We start from the raw sequence: 21084 nt of genomic DNA, 5'->3' as shown, positions 1-21084 counted from the left end.
AATATTGTCTGGGCCAGTTGTTTTTCCGTCTTTTTGGGATCTTATTGCGTGAATTACTTCGTCTTTGGTAATTTCAGGTCCTTTTTCGTTCATGTTTTCATCCGCTTTCTGTGGAGTGTTCGGTCTGCTATCATTAAATAGTTCTTCTGCGTATTTTTTCCATCGTTGTAGTTTATTCTCTATTCCCAAGATGATGTCATTATTTTGGTCCCGTAAGATAGCTGTAGAACGTTTCTTGTTACAGTTTACCATTTCTTTCACCTTCTTGTGTAAATTGAATGTGTCGTATTTTTCTTGAAGATTTTCGATTTCACTCATTCACTGTTCCTTTGCATCTCTGCATTTTCTTCTAATCCTTTTGTTTAGTTCAGCATATAATGCTGGATTTGCCTTATGGGTTCTCCTTTCATTCATGAGTTCTAGGATTTCAGGAGTCATCCATTCTTTTTTCACATTAGTTTCAAGGTGGCCAATGTCATTTTCCTGAATAAGAGTTATGGAGGTTTTTATCCTATTCCAGGTTTCCATTATATCCAGTTGTTTTTCATTTTGGATTTTTGTCATTTCACATTCGATCCTGGAACTCACTTGAGTGTGTACTTCCGGTATCCGCAGTTTTCTAGTGTTGATTCTAGGAGTTGGTTGCGTCTTAGCGATCTTTTTGAATCTTCTCATTCGGAAATCCATAACGACGGGATTGTGGTCGCTATTAACGTCTGTGCCAGGATATGTTTTTACTGATTGCACGTATTTCTTCAGTTCTTGTCCAACAAGTATAAAATCGATCTGATTCCTTATGATACGGCCTTTTTTATCAGCAGGAGATTTCCAGGTGTATAGTCTTCTAGGATGTTGTTTGAAGAATGTGTTAGCAATAAATAAATTCGATTCTATACAGAACTGGATAAGTTTGTCACCTCTCGCATTTCGTGTGCCTAGGCCGTACTCTCCTACGACATCATTCTCTCTTCCGGAACCGATTTTCGCGTTGAAATCTCCCATGACCATATTTATTTCACCCTTCTTTGTGAGTTTCATCGCCTCCTCTAATGTTGAGTAGAAATCTTCAACCTCTGCGTCACTTTTGTCGTTTGTTGGGGCATATACTTGTATTATGTTCAGTGTTCGATGTGTAGTTTGTAACTTCAATAGCATAACTCGATCATTAAAGGGTATGAACTCCATAACCGACCTATCTATGTCCTTGCTTACAAGTATGGCAGTTCCGTATTGATGAAACGTGTCTGTCCCTCCTGAATAGTAAATGACGCCGTTATTAGTTGCTTGTTTACCTGATCCAGGCCATCTTACTTCACTCATCCCCAATATATCAATTTGCATTCTGCGCATCTCTGTCTCGACATTTGCCAGTTTACCGGCCATGTACAGACTGCGCACATTCCAGGTCGCAATACGTATTTTAGAATTGTATACTTTTATTTTTACTTTTTGGTCACTTCTATAGTTTCTAACAGTCGACGACGGGGGGATTCTTCGCACCCTCTCCTCACTTAAGAGGTGCCCCGGACTGAGGGCCGTGTTTTTGTTTTCGTCTGCCATTAGGATGTTTTGGAAGTTATTTGTACAGTAAGGGTTCCGTTCCTTTTCTGTACCGCAGTGCAGAAGCCGAGTCCGCCAAACTGTTGCCTGTCGCCTTCTGGTGTTCGGTGCTATACCGTTATTACGCCATAACCCGATTTTGATGGAACTGCTGCCTTCCACCAGTGCTAGTCAAAGTTCCACCAAGTCAAAGTTAATAAAAGAAAATATCCATCTATATCATATTTCCGCTGGTATTTTAATTGTAGCTTTCTCTGGGCCGTATTATAAATTTTTTGATAATTTCAAGGTAGATTTTGGCAAATAACATTTGAATGCCCATTTCAAATAAAACGAAATTCTAAACGAAAGTACAACTTCTAACGCTTCTTCAAAAAAGTCTAATACAATTTTTGCATTAAATCATCTGGGGAGATATTTTACCTTTTCAAAATTTACATGGAATTTCCTGTCCCGTCTTCCGATGCACCAGACGGTACATATTTTTTAAATAAACTAGGTATATAGTTTACATATTTAAAATATTAGGTTATGTTTGTAAGGCGCATAGTATTATTTAATTGAGGTGTATTATGCTTATTGTTACTTATTTGTAGCTAGTTTTTTTTATCCAACAAACAAAAATGTGTGTTATTGGTTTTAATTTTGTGAATATTAAATTAGATGTCAAGGAAAAATATATATAATGTATGTTATATGTATACGAAATATTTTTATTTTTAAATTGTTGGATTTAATTTTAAATTTTGTAATTAAAACTGTATTTTAACTTGTTTTCGAACGAAAACTTTATCGTTTACTGCCGTTATTTTTTTTAATAAAGAAGCCAGATATAAGAGCAGCCAATAAAAATTATAAATTGTTACAACCCTTTGAGAAGTTTTGTAATTAAAAGTTCTATGTTAACTTATGTATGCATTCTGTTTTTAGTGAAAAAAGTTTTTTACACGGAATGAATTAATATCGATAGTAATTTTTGCTCAAAGGCTTTATAAAAAGATACAGTACATTAACATTGAAACGTGACTCTATTTAATTGCAAACTATACTAGGACTATTTTTTGTAATTAAATGTGCAGTGTGTGAATTATATTTAATACATTCTGAAATTTATTTGAAAGAAATTCAAAATTGTTATATTAAGTATGCATAATGTATGTGGATCTGATAGCCACTTATATGTTTAATACCTTTTTTCTTTAGTATCGTCAGGATGCTATATCGTTTAATATTTTAGCACTACATTACTATGTAGAGCTCTTGTAGTTACTAGTAATCTAGAAGCTTGTAAATATTTTTTGGTGCTTTATTATTAGAATTAGCTTTGAAAAATGTCTACTTTGTATATTTTTACTTACAAGAGAACTAAAAAGAAAAAACCTTTAACAGGGTTGATTATCTTTATTATTTATATTTATATTATCTGTAACAATAAAAAAATATACAAAAATCGTAGGATGCTCGATATAGGATCTTTTTATCCAGTAGCAATTATTTCTACTTTATTTCTCTTTCTAACTTTACCGATACAGGCCTTTTGTTTTTTTTGTTTATTAAATTACCATTATTTTAAACACTCTAAAATTATTTATCTGTTTTTAGTGAAAAAAGTTTTTTACACGGAATGAATTAATATCGATAGTAATTTTTGCTCAAAGGCTTTATAAAAAGATACAGTACATTAACATTGAAACGTGACTCTATTTAATTGCAAACTATACTAGGACTATTTTTTGTAATTAAATGTGCAGTGTGTGAATTATATTTAATACATTCTGAAATTTATTTGAAAGAAATTCAAAATTGTTATATTAAGTATGCATAATGTATGTGGATCTGATAGCCACTTATATGTTTAATACCTTTTTTCTTTAGTATCGTCAGGATGCTATATCGTTTAATATTTTAGCACTACATTACTATGTAGAGCTCTTGTAGTTACTAGTAATCTAGAAGCTTGTAAATATTTTTTGGTGCTTTATTATTAGAATTAGCTTTGAAAAATGTCTACTTTGTATATTTTTACTTACAAGAGAACTAAAAAGAAAAAACCTTTAACAGGGTTGATTATCTTTATTATTTATATTTATATTATCTGTAACAATAAAAAAATATACAAAAATCGTAGGATGCTCGATATAGGATCTTTTTATCCAGTAGCAATTATTTCTACTTTATTTCTCTTTCTAACTTTACCGATACAGGCCTTTTGTTTTTTTTGTTTATTAAATTACCATTATTTTAAACACTCTAAAATTATTTAGTTATGGGCGAGATTGGTCTTGATTTGGTCATTTTCGTGTTGATCTTGAACACCAAGACCAAGAGCCAGACTAGTGTTAGATCTGCAAGACTAAGAGCAACGAGGACCGCAAAACAAATATTGTTTAACAAAATTATTTTTTAATAAATTAATTTTACAAAAAAAGAAAATTGCAATATTCCGATTTATAGTTAATAAAAGTTGTAAAAATTGTTGTCTAACAGTGATACAATTTTTTTTTGTTTTTTGCTTTCGTTTTGATGAAAGCGACATTGATCGGCATGATAGATAAGATAGAAAATTGTTGGCAATATGGCCGTTAGCACAGGGTTCTCTAATTACTCTTAAAACCAATTAGGAAAATAACTAAACACTTAGGAAAACCAATTCGTTACACATTTTGGTAGGCCAAAAACAAAACAAATATTTTAATAAATTAAATTTTATACTACAGACGTATAAAAATAACTCGTATAGTTTATTAATAATAATTTTTGTATAATAAACGTTTTCCAGCTATTATTTTAAATTTACGCGATCAAGTTTCCTGCGCTCAATGTCCCAATTTAAAACGCCGTATAACGCTAAATGTGAAAAATATTATGTGTTTACACCTGCGAGGCCCTGAATGTTAAACTTTACATTTCCTAATATGTCACCGTAATGGGAACTAACGTTTTATTTCCCGTTTTATGGAACAGTTTGACGTAATAAAGGGTTTATGGCATTGTGCTAAAACGATAAAAGATGCCGTTACGCGCGCTCTCTTATACGTTTTGTTTATGGTTATCATATACGGGCGTCGTATGGAAAAGGAAATATATTTTGTCGTATTCAATATAGACGCGAAGTTTTTTCGATATTAGAAGATATATTTTATGGGTAGTTAACCTTTGAAGAAAAAATGTTAACTATGTTTAAACTAACAATAATAAATCGAAAATACAAATATTGGGCGCCAGGCATGAACAGAGAAAGAAAACACAGTTGTTTATTACTTAAAACTAGTGACTATATTCATTCATGATGTATCCTGATGGTAAATAGCATTGTACAATTTTAATAATTATTATAGTGGTTATATGTCGAGTAAAGCTAAATATGTAAATAATATTAAATATGTTCTATGAAAAGACTATGGAAAAATACAATGCGTGTAAAGTTATAGAAAATATATGAAAGGTAGCATTACTTTATTTAATTTGTTAAATTTTATGCGGTGTTAAATCTGATATGTTGTAACCCGTAGATTATAGAATCTATGTCTGGTTATTCATCTGTTAATATAGCGCAATAATAATATCTATAGAAAGTAATACTATTACAAGACGTAATGTAATGAAACCTAAGATCTAAATCATATTGTAACTACTAAATCGACATAAATGTTCTTAATAATCTAACCCGAGATCTAACCACTAAACATAGTCTGTACGATATTATTTAAAATGTACGTTATTATGTTAAGACTGAAAATCGACTGAAAACCGGAACCTAAATCCACACTTAGCTGTTCTTGAGGCAATCCTGCTTCAAAGAGTAGCAGCGTGAGGTGGCCTCATATCTCTGTACTGTCTCTCGGCGATCCTGTTGGCCAATACAACAAAAGAGGCCAGAATGAGGACACCATGAATCAATTCAGCCGTAACTACTGACTCGGCTTAGAAATGGGAACGAAGCAGCATGGGGCTTACGCTACATCCATACTGTGGCAATATGGGGACACTATCCGTACCTTGGACAATGTCCGTAACTTGGACCATAACCTTGGACTCAATACATATATATGGGACACCTGCCCATACCTTGGACCCTAAAAACATGAAACCCGTGTTTAAAACCTACCAAGGTGTAATAAACACAATAAACCTACCTCGAAATACTGCCGAGGGCTTAATAATAAACAAAGAAACTGTCCTTTCTTCCATTTAACATTCTGGAGGACAAAATAAAACCAACGTGTCAGCAAACACCAAATACGAGTTGAGGTGGGCCAATCCAAAACTCTACCTTAAAAATATTCAATAATAATATCGAATCTAAAAAAGATAATAACTCATCTTTACCTGTAGCTTCGAAATAGCAGCTGAATCAAATTATACAGCAAGACTTAAATAATTGCAATTTCTCTAAGCAGGGCTCTGAAGGTGAGCGAAGACAAAAAGTGAAGTTAAGCGCGGAGACCGAAATCTTGAAAATAAATGCCCACAGAGCAGCACAGGATTGTCGACTTGAGAACGTTAGAACTACGCCAAGCGCCTCAAACAAATTATCAGGCCTGAACGAACTAAAAACGTTACAAAATATATTGCAGATAAAATACAAACATATACAGTGTATTAGAGAAAAAAAATGCTATTATCATCATTTTGGCAAACATTTAAGAATACTGCTACTGAAACAAAACAATAGAAAAAAATATCTATCGTAATCTGGGTTTAGAATCAACGGAGACAAATTTGGTCTTTCGAACGCAGTGCTTTTATACTTGTACAGTATTAGCATTTTATTTTGGTTCACTTTTAACAGGCTTTTAACTTATTAATTAAAAAATAATATGACAAGTTTTAATACGTATGACCTGAAATGATATACGCTGTCAAATGACACAATTATTGGCATAAACTACATATATACCGTGTGGTACATCGGAACACGGGACATAGGAAATACCATGTAATTTTGAAAAGCTGAAATATTATCTCTCCAGATAATTTTATGCAAAAGTTGTATTAGACTTTTTTAAAGAGGCATTAAAGTTGTACTTTTCTCTAGAATTTCGTTTTATTTGGAATCGGCATTTAAAAGTTATGTAAAATTCTACCTTAAAATTAGTAAAATGTATAATATGGCCCAGAGTATTTAGTAAAACTATGATTTTGTCATGGTCTAATTTGATGTCACATTTTGTTTACAAGAATTTGGAGGTACCAAATAGTCATTTTTTATAAAATAATTATGATTTTCACAACTTCTGAAAAAGTTCCAAACGGCATTTTTATGGAAATAGTACCCCGCTGTATTAAGCCGCGCATACACTTAGCGAACGCATACGGCCGCATGGCTTAGAACGAACGAATTTGGAAAATGTGTACGTAGCAACGAACGCATACGTTCGCGTGCGGTTGCGTTTGCTGACTTGGCGGTACTTCAAAGGGAATACTACCGCACGCAAACAGATGTATGATGCGTTCACTAAGTGTGTACGTAACAGCAAACAGCGAAAAAGGACTTCAAACAAAATCACCGCATGTGTGCGGATTTGGTCGAACGTATGCGTTCGCTAAGTGTGTGCGCGGCTTTAGATATGTTCACAGTTCAGTTTCCCGAACAGCCCTATACCTAATAAGTCAACAGATTAAAGAATAAACCAGAGGTTTGAAACTAAAGGCACAGTATTATACACATGGAAATTTGAAGACAAAAATAATGACCATGAAGAAAAAAAAACAATGACTTGAATATTCTTCTTCATGTTGAAGAAAAGGAAAACCTCGACTCCCACCTATTGGGGATACAGTAGCAAAAGACCAGAGGATCTTTCGCCGTACGACTTCTTCCTGTGAACCACACTTTTTGATAGATTTTATGGCCATATTAAGTACAGAAATTTAGATGAACTGAAAATGACATCTCTCGAGGATCTTTATTCTTCCTTTAACAGCTTCCTTTTCTTCCTTTGTATTTTGAGGCATAAATTTTACAATCATTTGGGGTATTGTTTGGCTGTAAATGGGGGATTATGTGGACATTTTATTAATTAGTATAATTGTTTAATAAAGTTCCTCTAGTTACAAATATTTCGATTATTTCTTAACTGATTGATGTATTACAGGGAATGATCGAGCCGTGAACAGCAAACAAGTCATACACCGCCGAATATTATTCTCGGTTCCACTAATACTTTTGTAGATGATCACTCCAATACAATTCTGCTTATCGAACTGTCAGTGAAAATCGAAAAATTTGTGATTTTGTGCTTTATCTTGCTCTTTAATGAAAATTAATACTTCTTATATAAATTCCTCAATAAGTAATTGATAATTTACGACTTGGCAGCTATAAATATTGTTCATAACATCGAAAATGCTGAGAAGAGTCTTCAACACTTCCCTCGTATAATAAGAATGACATCCATAGAAAAATAGCTTGACATAACTCAACAATAGGTTATGAAATTCACGTAACATTGACATTTTTCATTGTAATATCCGTCAGTTATCAACTTTTGACTGTCAGCTACATTAAAAATTGTGATGTTGCCAATATGTGCTCAACACGTATCCAGAACACGATTCGCATGGCAACGAGAATACCAAAATCAACTGCCTTGCGTTTCGCTGATCGAATACTTGCGCTCACCGCTTTGAAAGCGTAACGTTTTTATGTCAAAGTTACAGAATACGGGCCCAGACTTCTTCTGGACTGTGGCGCGTCGTCTCTTCTTTCCAAAGGCGTCCATTCTAATATCTTTCTGGGCCATCTGTCAATGTTCATTCGCTTCACATGTCCAAACCATATAAGTTGTATTTTTTCTATGTCTTCGTGTATGTGTCTATCCATTTGCATCTGCATTCGGATTTCGTCGTTCCTTATTCTTTCTAGCTTTGATCGTCCGCAGCTTCTTAAAAATCCATTTCAGTTGCCATAAGTTTGTTTTTATTGGCTTTTGTAACACTCCATATTTCCGAACCGTAGAAGGTTACACTTTGGACTAGGCTATTATAAATGCGCTTTTTTGTGGATCTTTTAATTTGTTTATTCCAGAGAAGGGAGTTCAATGCTCTGGTTACTGTTCTACCCTTATTAGTCAGTGGCGTTAGCCTAAAAATATTTCAGTCCCTGACACCAGCACCAAATTTGGCACACGCTTTCTAGAGATAAAAAGGCTTCAAAAATTGCCCGGAGACAATCTCTCGCATCTCCGGATCATCCTTTAATGACGTCATCAAAATGGCGGACCAAATTTTTAGCATGAAATTAGATTATCACTTGTAACTTTGTTAATATTTAACCGATTTTAAGTTTTAATAGCTCATTTTAAAGCTTGAATAATTTGCTAAAAAAAAAACTATATTCAGTTTTTTTTGTAGGAGGGGTATTTTTCACGCATCCCTTAAAATTGTAATAAATAAAAGAAAAATGACGGTTTTATTCTAAACAAATTGAAACGTTAAAACAACAATTACGTTTTACTATTTAACTAATTAAGTTATTACGTATACTACTCTAAATTTTTTGCCCCCCCCCCAACGGCACATCCCCCCCCTTGCCGTGTCTCTGAAATGTTATAAATTTGTTTTGATAAACAAAATAATAAAACTTTTTTTTGAAGAAACAAAATGTACATAAAATAAATATTTTTAAATATTTATTTTTTCTACCCTCCCCACTTAAGTCTTCTTTTTTTGTTCCTGTCCACCCCTCAAACCTATATACACCTAAAAATATATCAAAATGTATAATGTATATTCATTTAAAGTATTTTCCTAAAAATGACTTCGGAAGATACATTTCTCAAGCTAAAAATAACTTTCGCGGGTACATGACATTTACAGAGCATTGTCCACCCCTCAAAGTTCCTCTGAATCCTCCTAAAAAACGAATAAAAATGTTTCTAAAAATAAATTGAGAGGATACATTTTTAAATTAAAAATAACTTAACATTAACTTTAGTAACTAATAATAATATGTACAATATTCCCAGCTTAGACCCATTTAGGCTTATTTATTAGGCTTAGGTATTTTTGAGATCCCGTGAGCTGAGGTGAGCGTGAAAGTGACTTTTGTCTTTGTCGTAATGTTCAATAATAAACAAAGACAAAAGTCACTTTTACTCTCACCTCACGGGATCCCAATAACACCGGCCTAGGTGAGGTCAGGTCAGGTCAGGTCTGATATTTTTTCAAGTTTTTGACAAAATACTGTTAAATCATTTGTTGTCAATTTTTGGGAGAAGTCAAAGGAATTTTGGAGGCTCGAGGGGATAAAAAGGGTCAGGGCGGGCTGAGAAAATTTATTAGAGGGAAGGAGTGGGGACAGTGGAAAAAGGGTAGGATTATTTTTTAGTTTTCTAAAATTATTAACAAAGATTTAATAAATCCCAAAAAATGTTTTTTATTTTGTATGCAATACAAGAAAATTATTAGAGTTCAGTCGAACGTGGGGGCAGGGGGTGTGTTAGTGAAGGGAGGGACAAACAATAATTAAAATTAAAGAACTATTTTATACTTAATATTTAATATAATTTTTTTTTGTTTTCTTTTTTGTACACAATTTGTTGACAATAAAGCTGTCAGTTTTTACTAATTACCACAATTTTAAGGGATGCGTTAAAACAACCCCCCGACAAAAAAATGAATTTAAGGTTTTTTAGCAAATTATTCATCAAGCTTTAAAATGAGCTATTAAAACTTAAAATCGGTTAAAAAATAACTAAATTACTGGTTATAATCTAATTAATCGATAAATTTTTAGGTGTATATAGTTTTGAGGAGTGGACAGGAACAAAAAAAGAAAAGACTTAAGTGGGGAAGGTAGAAAAAATAAATATTTAATAAATATTTATTTTATATATATTTTGTTTCTTCACAAAATAGTTTTATTATTTTGCTTATGATAACAAATTTGTAACATTTCAGAGACAAGGCAAGGGGGGGGATGTGTTGATGGGGCAGGGGGGGCGCAACAAAAAAATACCGAGGATGCCGTTTAAAAATCAAAAGTTGTAGTAATTTCCGGTGAAACAGGAAGTGACCAAAAACAATTGAATATGTCAATCAATCCTAATTTTTCTCATATACTAACATACCAAATTTTTGTTTAATTAACCAAAATATCGTTTTTTTATCAGTAAAAATAAAAAAGTTGTAGGGGTGAGCCACTTTTCAGACGCACCCGGTATAGGGGTAGAAAACTAGTGGAGATAGTCGGTTAAATGGGGAATGAATTGCAGTTTTGTGTGGTCAAAGATATGCGCCTTTCAGATATTTGCCGGGAAGAGATCTACTTCCAGAAACGTTAAGCATTTTTTGCCCGTTAGGCAAATTTGTTTATTAGTAAATCACTGCTGACAAGTTGAGCTTTGTTGGATTAATGCAGCAGTGATTACAAAAAATATATCTTTTATTTCTTACAGTGCAAGTGTCGAATTACCCATAGTACTTTTTTAAAGAGATATTCACTATTATTTCAGTTTTACAATATTCGTTAAGAAATGCGTTTTTAGGTTTTACCTTTTTGTTTCGATTCAATATAGTCACAATGTACTTCATTGGCGTTTTATCTCTCTTTGACCATTTTTTTCTGACTAGATCTTAAAAAAATAAATTCAGATAATTAAGAAAAATAAAGATAATTTGTACAAATTAAATTGTATACAATTATTTTGCAAATCATTTTTTGTTCAAAGAAGCAATAAATACTTAGAGAAACACTCCGAGAAACTTAAGGCTTGGGTTCGTAACACAATTGGCCAAAAACGTCTAGGGCCAAAATGTGCGAATATCGCAAGCCATTTCCGGTCGGTGTTGCCACATTTGTCGCCATATTTCCCCAGCGACTGCTTCATTCGTTTACGGTAATGCAAAGTTTCTGTTGTAACTTTTTTTTGCTCCGAATTTTCCCTCGCAAAATTTTATATGTAAACTCAATATCTGTGACGACGCCTGGGACCGGATGGCGAATTTATTGGCTACGTTGAAAAAGCCTCGTCTGGAAAAATCGAGTAGAAAATATTTTGTTTCGAAAAAGTTCAGCCTCGGGCGCTCAAAATTAAACTTATATTTAATGCATTTGCCTGGTAAGGAGTTCTAAATTTAGAAAAGTTGCGTTTCCTTAAATAAGATTTGAATAATTCAAACTGATTTCATTTACTACTACTGCCTTATAGTGCTATGCCCTATAGTGTGTAGGAGTGAAGGCGCCCTCCAAGTGTAGGTGCTCCTCGACACGTTTTTGTGATGTTTTGGTGTGCGTGGGTTTATTTTTTTACTTATCTACTTTTTGTTAGTGAATACGAACAGTACTATTTGAAAGTTTGGGAGTTAATATACTCAGGGTGGATTGTCATTGTTTTCATTATAGTTGCAGCTCATTAGTTGTTCTATTCAGATAAATCCGGGGCAGTCTGTTTTCTGTTGGTTTCTTTATGGTGTCTAGGTAGCCATGTCTGTATTACTGTTCTCGTAGAGTTTGTTTATCCCAATATAGAGAGAATTCCAAAAAAAAATATTTTTTGCTTAAATTTTGAGAACCACTTGATCTTTTCTGGGTTTACCTTCTTGTAAATTTAATCACCTATATTTCCATCATTCTCAGCTTATTCAATCATTTCTAATTATGATGTAGCCTCCCTCATATATTTAGATAGTCCCTTTGTCGCTGGACCCTTTGTTGTCTATTGTTGGTTTTGCGGGCCCAAGTTATCCCTGCTAATTTCCTAATATCCTCGTCCCATCTCAGGTTCGGTCTTCTTCTAGGACTCTTAATTCCCCGTGGGTACCATGCTGTGATTTTTGTGGTCCATCTGTCGTCCGTTCTTCTTGCCAAGTGTCCTTCCCATTGCCATTTAATTTACGGTCTCTCTTGGTTATTCCCAGTATATTTCGTTCCATTGAGAGCTGTGCGACTTGCAGTATTCTTATGATGTCCGTTTTAAGAGTCCAAGTTTCACATGCATAATAAGTCATGACTGGTAGTCCACATTGGTCGAATGTTTTCTTATTTAGATAATGTCGCATTCTAGATTCATATTCTATGATTGAGTTTCTTCCATAAGCACTCCACTTAATTTAGCTTAATTCTTCTGTCGATTTCTGGTAGTAGAGATCCCGAGCTGTGAATTAGTTGTCCCAAATATATGTATTCTTCTACTATTTCCAGTTCTGTGTTATTTATTAGAATGTCTTCGGTCTATTAGTTCGTTGTACATTACTTTAGTTTTTTCTAAAATCATTTTGAGACCTACTTTATTGCTCGCTGTATTTAGTTCGTTGAATCTTTATTTTTAATCCTTTGTTGGTCCAGTCTAGTGTTACCATATTGGTCCGCTATGTTGCCATATTGTCAAGAAATTATGTTTTTTGACAACTCTTAAACTCTTAAAAAATTCTTAAAAAATTCCAAATTTTCAAAGTTTTTTTCGCCAAAAACCACATAATCGTGTTTCTAGGGTCGAAATATACTACCACGATAAATATTTGCGTTTATTTAAGACTCACACTCTATATTTACAACCCAAGTTTTAAACTAATTCATTGAAAATATATAAACAACAAATTTCGTTGTTACCCGATAGTAAGTTGACTGAGTTAAGTAGTGTACTTAATTCAGTCAACTAAAGTGACTGCCTTATTGATTTTCTGTTATTGTCTTCTCTGATCACTATCAGACTCAATGTCTGGGAAACATTAAATAATTAAAAAATCTTTAATATCTTTAAGAAAACTTAAAGAATTAAATACCTAAAGTTATACCGTACAATTTTTGACGATACGTTTTTGTTACATTTAGGAATAAATAGGTTGTCCCCTGTATTGTCGAAATCGAAATATACTTTTTGCCCACGTTCTCACATCATATTGTCCCAGAAGATCAAAAACTCTTTACAAACTTTTCGATAAATACAATACGGCATATGAAGGCAAAGAGGGATTTTATTCGTGAAAATACCCAATAAGAAGGGAATAGATGAGACAAGCATCATATCGAAAGAAGCGACATTTTCTGTTTCTGGGAAAAACATGTTTTTATAAACGACGACGCTGCCTCTTATATAGTAAAAAAATGGCTTTTTTTCAAAATATTACACTTCAATCAATTGAGGAATATATAAGTTAATATTACAAATAGATCTGACGCAAAGTGTGAAGAATACGAATAATATTAGACGCAATAAAAATATAATTTCGATAGACTGGAGAGGTCCATACAATAGTAAAAGAAACATACTGTTTCTTAAACAACTGAATTTTACCACTAAAAGAGAAAGCTAATATTTTTTTTAACTGAATTGACTCATTTGTAAACAATTTTACGATATCCAAATAATACAAAGTTACATATTTTGCTACCTTTTTTGCAGTAAAATTATACAGGGTATTTCAAAAAACATGTGCCATTTTTCGTGGGGAGATTCCTCACGTAAAAATAAAATTTATTTTTCATATGAACATACGTCTGATTCTGCTCTCTTCTGTAGCTAAAGGGTGTTAAAGTCTTAATATTTGTTTGATTCATTATAATTTTTTTCCAAGTACTTTTAGCATTTCGAATGAAATTTTGAAGGTAAAAGTTACCCAATATAAATTCCACATATATTTTAAAGCTAAAAAAGTGTTGTTTTGGTTAGGTTTGGTTTGGACATATTCACCAAGGACATGCATATGGGTTATCAGTGTGTAATATTTTTCTAAAAAAAAACATGTACGCTACTGATTTTTTTTTCTTGTTAGCGAAATAGTGTAAGCTGTTTAATGCCGATTATAAGTTGTTTCTTGAAATTTTGTCGATACCGGCCTCTTTGATGGGATAAACGCAATTTTATTAATTTGCCTTGATCTAGTCTAATAGCAACCGTTCAAAAATTTTAATATTATTAACTTCAAAAAGTTTTAAATAAGTACTCATTTATTCCTCATGAAAAAATATGAAAAAAAGTTCCTATAAACATGGATATGAAAATGCATAGTTTTAGAGTTACAGGATGTAAAAACTTTTTAAAATTACGTGTTTTGTAATTACCTTAAATACCATTATTTTTTATTTGAAATGGCTGTAGGTTGGATAAATACTAACAATAACTAATAGTAATAATATTTAATAATAAATTAGATAAAATATACAATTTATTAATTTTATTTTTATTTTAATTGTATTAATTGTGATTAATAAAATTGCGTTTATCTCATCAAGAAGGCCGAATTCGACAAAATATCAAGAGATAACTTTTAGTGGCATTAAACGGCCTACACAATTTTGATATCAAAATAAAAAAAGTCAGTGGCGCACATGTTTTTCTTGAAAAATATTCCAGTGAAAACCCATATGTACGTCCCTGATGAATTTAGCGACACTTTTTTAGCATTAAAATATGTAGCACTTATAACTTTTCTCTTCAAAATTTCGTAACTTTTCTCTTCAAAATTTCATTCGAATCACTAAAAGCACTTGTAAGAAAATTATAATAAATCGAAACATTATTAAGAATTTAACACCCTGTAGCTACGAAACAAAGCAGAATCGGACCTATGTTGATATAAATGTTATTTTTACGTGAGGAATCTTCACACGAAAGATGGCACATATTTTTTGAAACACCCTGTATAATTATATATGTTTAAATATTTAATTAAATTTTAAACATATGTATATGTTCATATTGACTTTCTGTGATCGAGTTTAACAATTTTTGAATCAATTTTAATTTAATATAAAAAAATAATATCTGCAATACGAATAATTATTTACTATTTTCAATGCAAATTATGTCAATGCAAAGTAGTTTTTATTTTTATTTGCTTATAGTAACTTTAGAATATCAATTAAGCCTATTTTTGAATAAAAATAACGAATAAATGATAATAAATAAATAATTCTGTTAATTAACAAATTACCTATTATAACAATGTGTTAAACAGTGTGCGGACCATCTTGCTTTGAAACCGCGAAATAGATCACAAAGCGGCGAAATGTAATACTACAGGTTGAGTTACACTCCCCTAAATTTCACACCTACTCTACCTCAAATAAACATCCTGGTAATTGAGGGTAGATTACGCTGTTAATGTTTCATATTTCTGAGTAATTAAGAAAATCTATCGGAGTTTGCTACGATTTATGGAGGAATGAAAATCTATTATTAAAAACAATACCTTTTGGTTTATGTAAATAAAGAATTATAAAAGTTATGTTGTCTGTATTATTAAGAATATATTTTTTATCACAGTGTTGTTCTTGTGCGAAGAAATTAAAGGAAGAGATCACAGTAAACTGAGCTGCTTTCAACATTCGGATATGTAAATTTTCAAACAAAAACAAATAAAATTTGTTATTCTTATACTAATGTTTGTCACTACTAATTATTGCTGGAATACCTAGTTGCCACGTTAGTGTTACTTAGCTATTATTGCAGAAAACCTTTTGTTTATACATAACTACTCCATTTGGAATATATACAAGGTGCTACACATTCGAGGTACGAGCATTGGTAACTCGGTAACCGTAATAGATACGAACATGGTTAAATTGGGGCAAAGTTGCGCTTTGGGATGTTCACCAAGATGACATCAAAAAAGTTTTAAAAAATTCAAGGATTGCTGAGTTTTTTGGAAAAAACGGATATTTTTGTAAAGCAATTTTATTTTATCCTGTCGATACTTATACGATATTAGAGCTATCTGATGAGTATTTTTAGATTTACAAATCAGCTGATAATTTGTGAGCTACAGAGGTCTACTTAATTTTTTTAAATACCGACCTGCATTTTTTATTTCAGATTTTGAAAGAAATCGCTCTCCTGAGTACAATGATATGCAACACTTAATATTTTTTTTTGTTTTGAAAATTTGGACACAATTTATTTTAACTAATTTCAAGGCCGGCTCTGTTTTTTTTTAAATATTTAATATATTCATCGTTACAATATTTAATAAGCTTTCAAACTTAACAGTGACGTGGGTTGGATACGAAAAATCAAATGCAATAAAATAATAAAAAATAATATATAAATAAAATGTAATATAAACAATCAAATCATTTCCGCGGAAGATGGATTGGAAATGGTAGAGCAGTATAATGGCCAGCGAGGTACCTGGACCGTCTGATGACGTCAAGTAATTCGACAGGTCCAAATTTTACAAAAAAGTGAAATCAACACATTTCGGCATTTACAATAAAGAGTACAAAATGCATTCAAAAGTACAACAGGATCTATTCAAAAGCTATCTATTCAATAAAATTGAACGAAAAATAAATGTTTGCAATAGGGAGGGTAGTAACCCTTTCGAACATGTAGACTATGTAAAGCATTAAAAACTAGTTTGTAGAAGTTAATTTATTCATAATAACTAAGATTAATATTATGCAAATTATTAGATCGTATACACTGAGAATTTCAAATTCACAATAAGAAAACTTAAAAATAATATCTTTAAATTGCTGATCTGGATATTATTTATTTGAATCTTTCAATTGGCTCAATTTTCCTTATTCAATGTTAATTAGCACTGATTAATATTGTTGCGATGAATATAATCAAATTAAATAATTTAAAAAACAGAGTCGGACTTAATAATAATTAAATAAATAGTTTTGTTGCTGTTAAAGTACCCAAAACAAAAAAAAATAAATAAAGTGTGACATATCATTGTACTCAGGAGACTGAGTTCTTTCAAAATCTGAAATAAAAAATGCAGGTTCGTATTTAAAAAAATTAAGTTGGTCTCTGTATCTCACAAATTTTCAGCTAATTTGAAAATCTAAAAATACTATCAGATAGCCCTAATAAAGTGGCTATGAGAATATGCTATTAGTTTTTAATAATAATAATAATAATAGCTCCCGTATATAGCGTTTGACGCCTTGGGAGTAGCAAGGTACAGCTTGCCATACTAGAACCGTTCGGTATACAAGGAAGGTAATGTGGCTAGCACTACGCTTTAACCGCCTATTATTACCTCAGGATTGTGAATCCCAAGTACTCATTTAAGGCTGAGTCGACCTAGGTATCCAAACTATTATTATTTTAATAAAAATAGTCGGCTGATGAAATGGCGGGTGTGGGATTCGAACCCACTACCTTGAGATTGGTAGACGAGAGCCTGTACCTCTACGCCACCAAGCACCTTGCAATTAGTTTTTTGATTTTCTAAAAAGTAACGACAGGAAAAAATAAAATTAGTTTTCCAAAAAATCCGTTTTTTCCAAAAAACTCAGCAATCCTTGAAATTTTTAAAACTTTTTTGATGGCATCTTGGTGAACAGCCCAAGGCGCAACTTTGTCCCAATTTAACTATTTTCGTATCTATTACGGTTTCCGAGATACCAATGTTCGTACCTCGAATTTGTAGCACCCTGTATTCCGGTTAAAACTTTTCCATGCTTATTGTGGAATATATTAATGAGAACTGTTATTCAAAGTATTAAGAGGTTATTTATAAAGTGCTTTTGTACAGATGTATTTGTTTCAGCTAGTTTTGTTCATAGGTTCTTATTAAATTACTCACATCGTATTCCATCTAACGTGTTACTTTTTAAGTATCCTTAAGATGTACGATATTTCTTGAAATGAATAAAATCTACAGGAACTCTGTAGTGTAATGTAAATCTGCCAAATACACTTGTCAGTACACCATTAAATAACCCTATTGATATTATTGGCAATGCCTCTAAGCGATCCATCACTGGAATTTTAACAGAATATTATCAACTAAATGGACTCCTTCATAAAATGAAACTACATGACACACTATTATTCTCTAAATGTAATAGAAAGACGAGTCAGTTGAACATGTGACTCCTTGGTTCTATCGTCAATCTCGTACTGCATTCGGGGTAAAATCCAGACTACTTTTGCCAATTTATGAAAAATATTCTTTAACTATATCGCCATCTTCTTTTACAATTGGGATGACTGGTGGCTTGACAAGAGGTCGAATGGAACTTCCGCAGTCTTTTTGGATTGTCTACTCTCCACCGACCTGATAAATTCAGAAATAGTTTGACATTTGATATTTGATTTGTGAATAAGTCGCCTGCAGGTTTATTTACGTCTTAGAGAATGAAAATCGAGTAAACCGGGTGCGTCTCAAAATATAATAAGGGGGGTCACCCATATAACTTTTTTAATTTTTTTTCAGATAAAAAAACGAGATTTGATATGTTAGTATACGACTTAAATTGGGATGTATTGACGTATTCAATTATTTTCGGTCACCTAAGTCACCTACGGTTTTATCGGGAATAACTAAGACTTTTGATTTTTAAATGGCACCCTCAGTATTTCTTTTACTTTATTCGGTAGAAAATGACATTCTGAATACATATATATCATAATATATGTCAATTTTTTACATTTTCATTTAAACACAATCATATTTTAAATTTCAATCTGGAGTGCCATGGCTGAGTTTAAAAACACTAATTTTTAATCAAGCAGCCTTGGAAAAATAGTTTTAATCATATAATGTTTTGGTGTCTTACCCTGGCTGGTTAAAAGAAGACCAAATCGTATTTTTAAACATATCTCAATTTTTTCAAATGGAACGAGAGTGGCTCATTAGCATATTCGAGAAAAAAATAGCATTTTTTTACTTTAAACACCATTATGCATATGACAAATTCCATTGTTCGGTGCATTTAATGCTATAATATGCGGTAATAATGACAGTATTACTCGAAATATCAAGTATTTGGTACCAAATTATTCGTAAAAAAATGCTTTTTCCAAATATGCTAATGAGTCACCCTCGTTTCAACATCTGTCGTTTCGTCACCCTCAACTTCATTTTAAAAAAAATTATATATGATTAAAAATATGATTTGGGCTTCTTTTAACCGGACAGTATAAGACACTAAAAACATTAGACAATCAAATCTACTTTTCCAAGGCTCCTTCAAAAATTAGTGTTTTTAAACACAGTCATGGCACTCTAGATTGAAATTTACAATACGATTTTTTAAGCGATAATGTCAAAAGTTGACATATGATATGTAATTGCACTCAGAGTGTCATTTTCTATCGAATAAAGTAAAAATAGTGCCATTTAAAATTTAAAAGTTGTAGTAATTTTCACTGTAACCGGAAAATGACCGAAAACAATAATTGTTTACGTCAATCTATCCTAATTTATGTCATATACTAACGTCGTCTTTTTATCTGAAAAAAATATAAAAATTATAGGGGTAAGTCTCTCAATAATACAATATAACGATTTGATTCGAAACAAAAAACATATTTTAATTTATATAGTTTTCAAAACTTGTTATTTGCGTATAACCTTTGCTAAAGACCCCGTGAGATGTAAGTTGGTAGTTCAGGACAAAATCATCGAGCAAGTCTCACAATTCAAATACCTGGGTATGGATCTGTCGAGCCACCATGATCCAGCGAAGGACTTAAGAAGCCAGATCAACAAAGCGACTGCCATGTCGGGCTGCTTAAGGCAAACAATATGGGCGAACGAATACATGAGATGGGATAGCAAGGTAAAGATATACAAGACTTGTATCAGACCAATCATGACATACGGAATAGAAACCAGAGAAACCAACAAAACGAAGAGCATGCTACGAGTAGCCGAGATGAAAACGCTCAGGACAATAATGGGAAAAACAGAAGCCGAATTAAGAACATGACATCAGGGAACAATGTGAGGTGCAAGACATAATGTAGGTGGGGCAGACAAAGAAAAGAGGTTGAGTACACGTGAGAAGAATGAATGAAGAGAAGACTGCCACAGGTAAGTAGAAGAGTAACAGGAAAAGAGAACCTGGAAGACCACCTAAGAGATGGAAGGACAGCTGGCAGTCCACCTCCCAAGAACTGTTACAGAGGACCCATCAAAATTAACAGATCGCGAGATCTTAAAAATGAATAAGAAGAAGAAGAAGAAGTTATTTGCGTAATAATTTCGTATCTTCAAAGAGCGAAGTCAAAAATATCGATAAATGGATGTACTAGAAGAAAATAACAGAAATATATTAAGGACATTTAAATTTCGATGCTATAATTACTATCGTTGCAACGCAAGCTCGGGAACGAGTCGCTGGCTAGGTCAAATCCCCACGATTTATGCCTCGCCTAGACGGTTCTCCATTTAAAATGAATTCCGCAAACACTGATGGCAGAAACTGAATGGTGTTTGAATTATGTCGGTTAGGTAGGTATTAAGAGCAGCTTAAGATTAAATTTTATCAAAGACGTTCTGCGGCGAAAGTCATTGTTCTTGGCGCTCCAAAGGCGTTTTGCATAATTGTCCATTGTTTGTATTAAGAACGGCTCTGTTTCGGTAAATTTAATTTTCTAAAACGCGGGTTAACCGTGACAGAAATTTCGTTCGTATGTGGGCGAGTGAACAACTGCATAAGGAAGCGACGAACTGTGCAGTAAAATGTCTCGTGATGCCGCACATTACAGAGGTCGCTAAAGCCAAACAAAATGCCGTTTGCGTACGCTATTAATTATTTCGCCGGAGTTTTATAGACACAGGAGATTTTAGTTTGAAATTTCTTTGATGTAGTTTTTAGTTTCACAGCTTCAC

At 32.5% G+C, this 21084-nt stretch overlaps 1 protein-coding gene across 1 annotated transcript; it reads right to left on the bottom strand.

The window, feature by feature from the left end:
• Positions 1 to 318: 318 nt before the first annotated feature.
• Positions 319 to 1560, bottom strand: LOC115884829 (craniofacial development protein 2-like). Its single transcript, XM_030903527.1, has one exon. The coding sequence runs from the start codon at positions 1558 to 1560 to the stop codon at positions 319 to 321; it is 1242 nt and encodes a 413-aa protein (XP_030759387.1).
• Between the last annotated feature and the right edge of the window lie 19524 nt (positions 1561 to 21084).

The sequence above is a fragment of the Sitophilus oryzae genome, unplaced genomic scaffold (genome assembly GCF_002938485.1).
Source record: "Sitophilus oryzae breed Bouriz unplaced genomic scaffold, Soryzae_2.0 scaffold_358_pilon_pilon, whole genome shotgun sequence".
Taxonomy (NCBI): domain Eukaryota; kingdom Metazoa; phylum Arthropoda; class Insecta; order Coleoptera; family Curculionidae; genus Sitophilus; species Sitophilus oryzae.
This window is presented reverse-complemented; position numbering and strand designations above follow the sequence as displayed.

Bases quoted from the DNA above. Each gene is read 5' to 3' on its own strand.
- LOC115884829 (XM_030903527.1), bottom strand. From the start codon at position 1,560: ATGGCAGACGAAAACAAAAACACGGCCCTCAGTCCGGGGCACCTCTTA.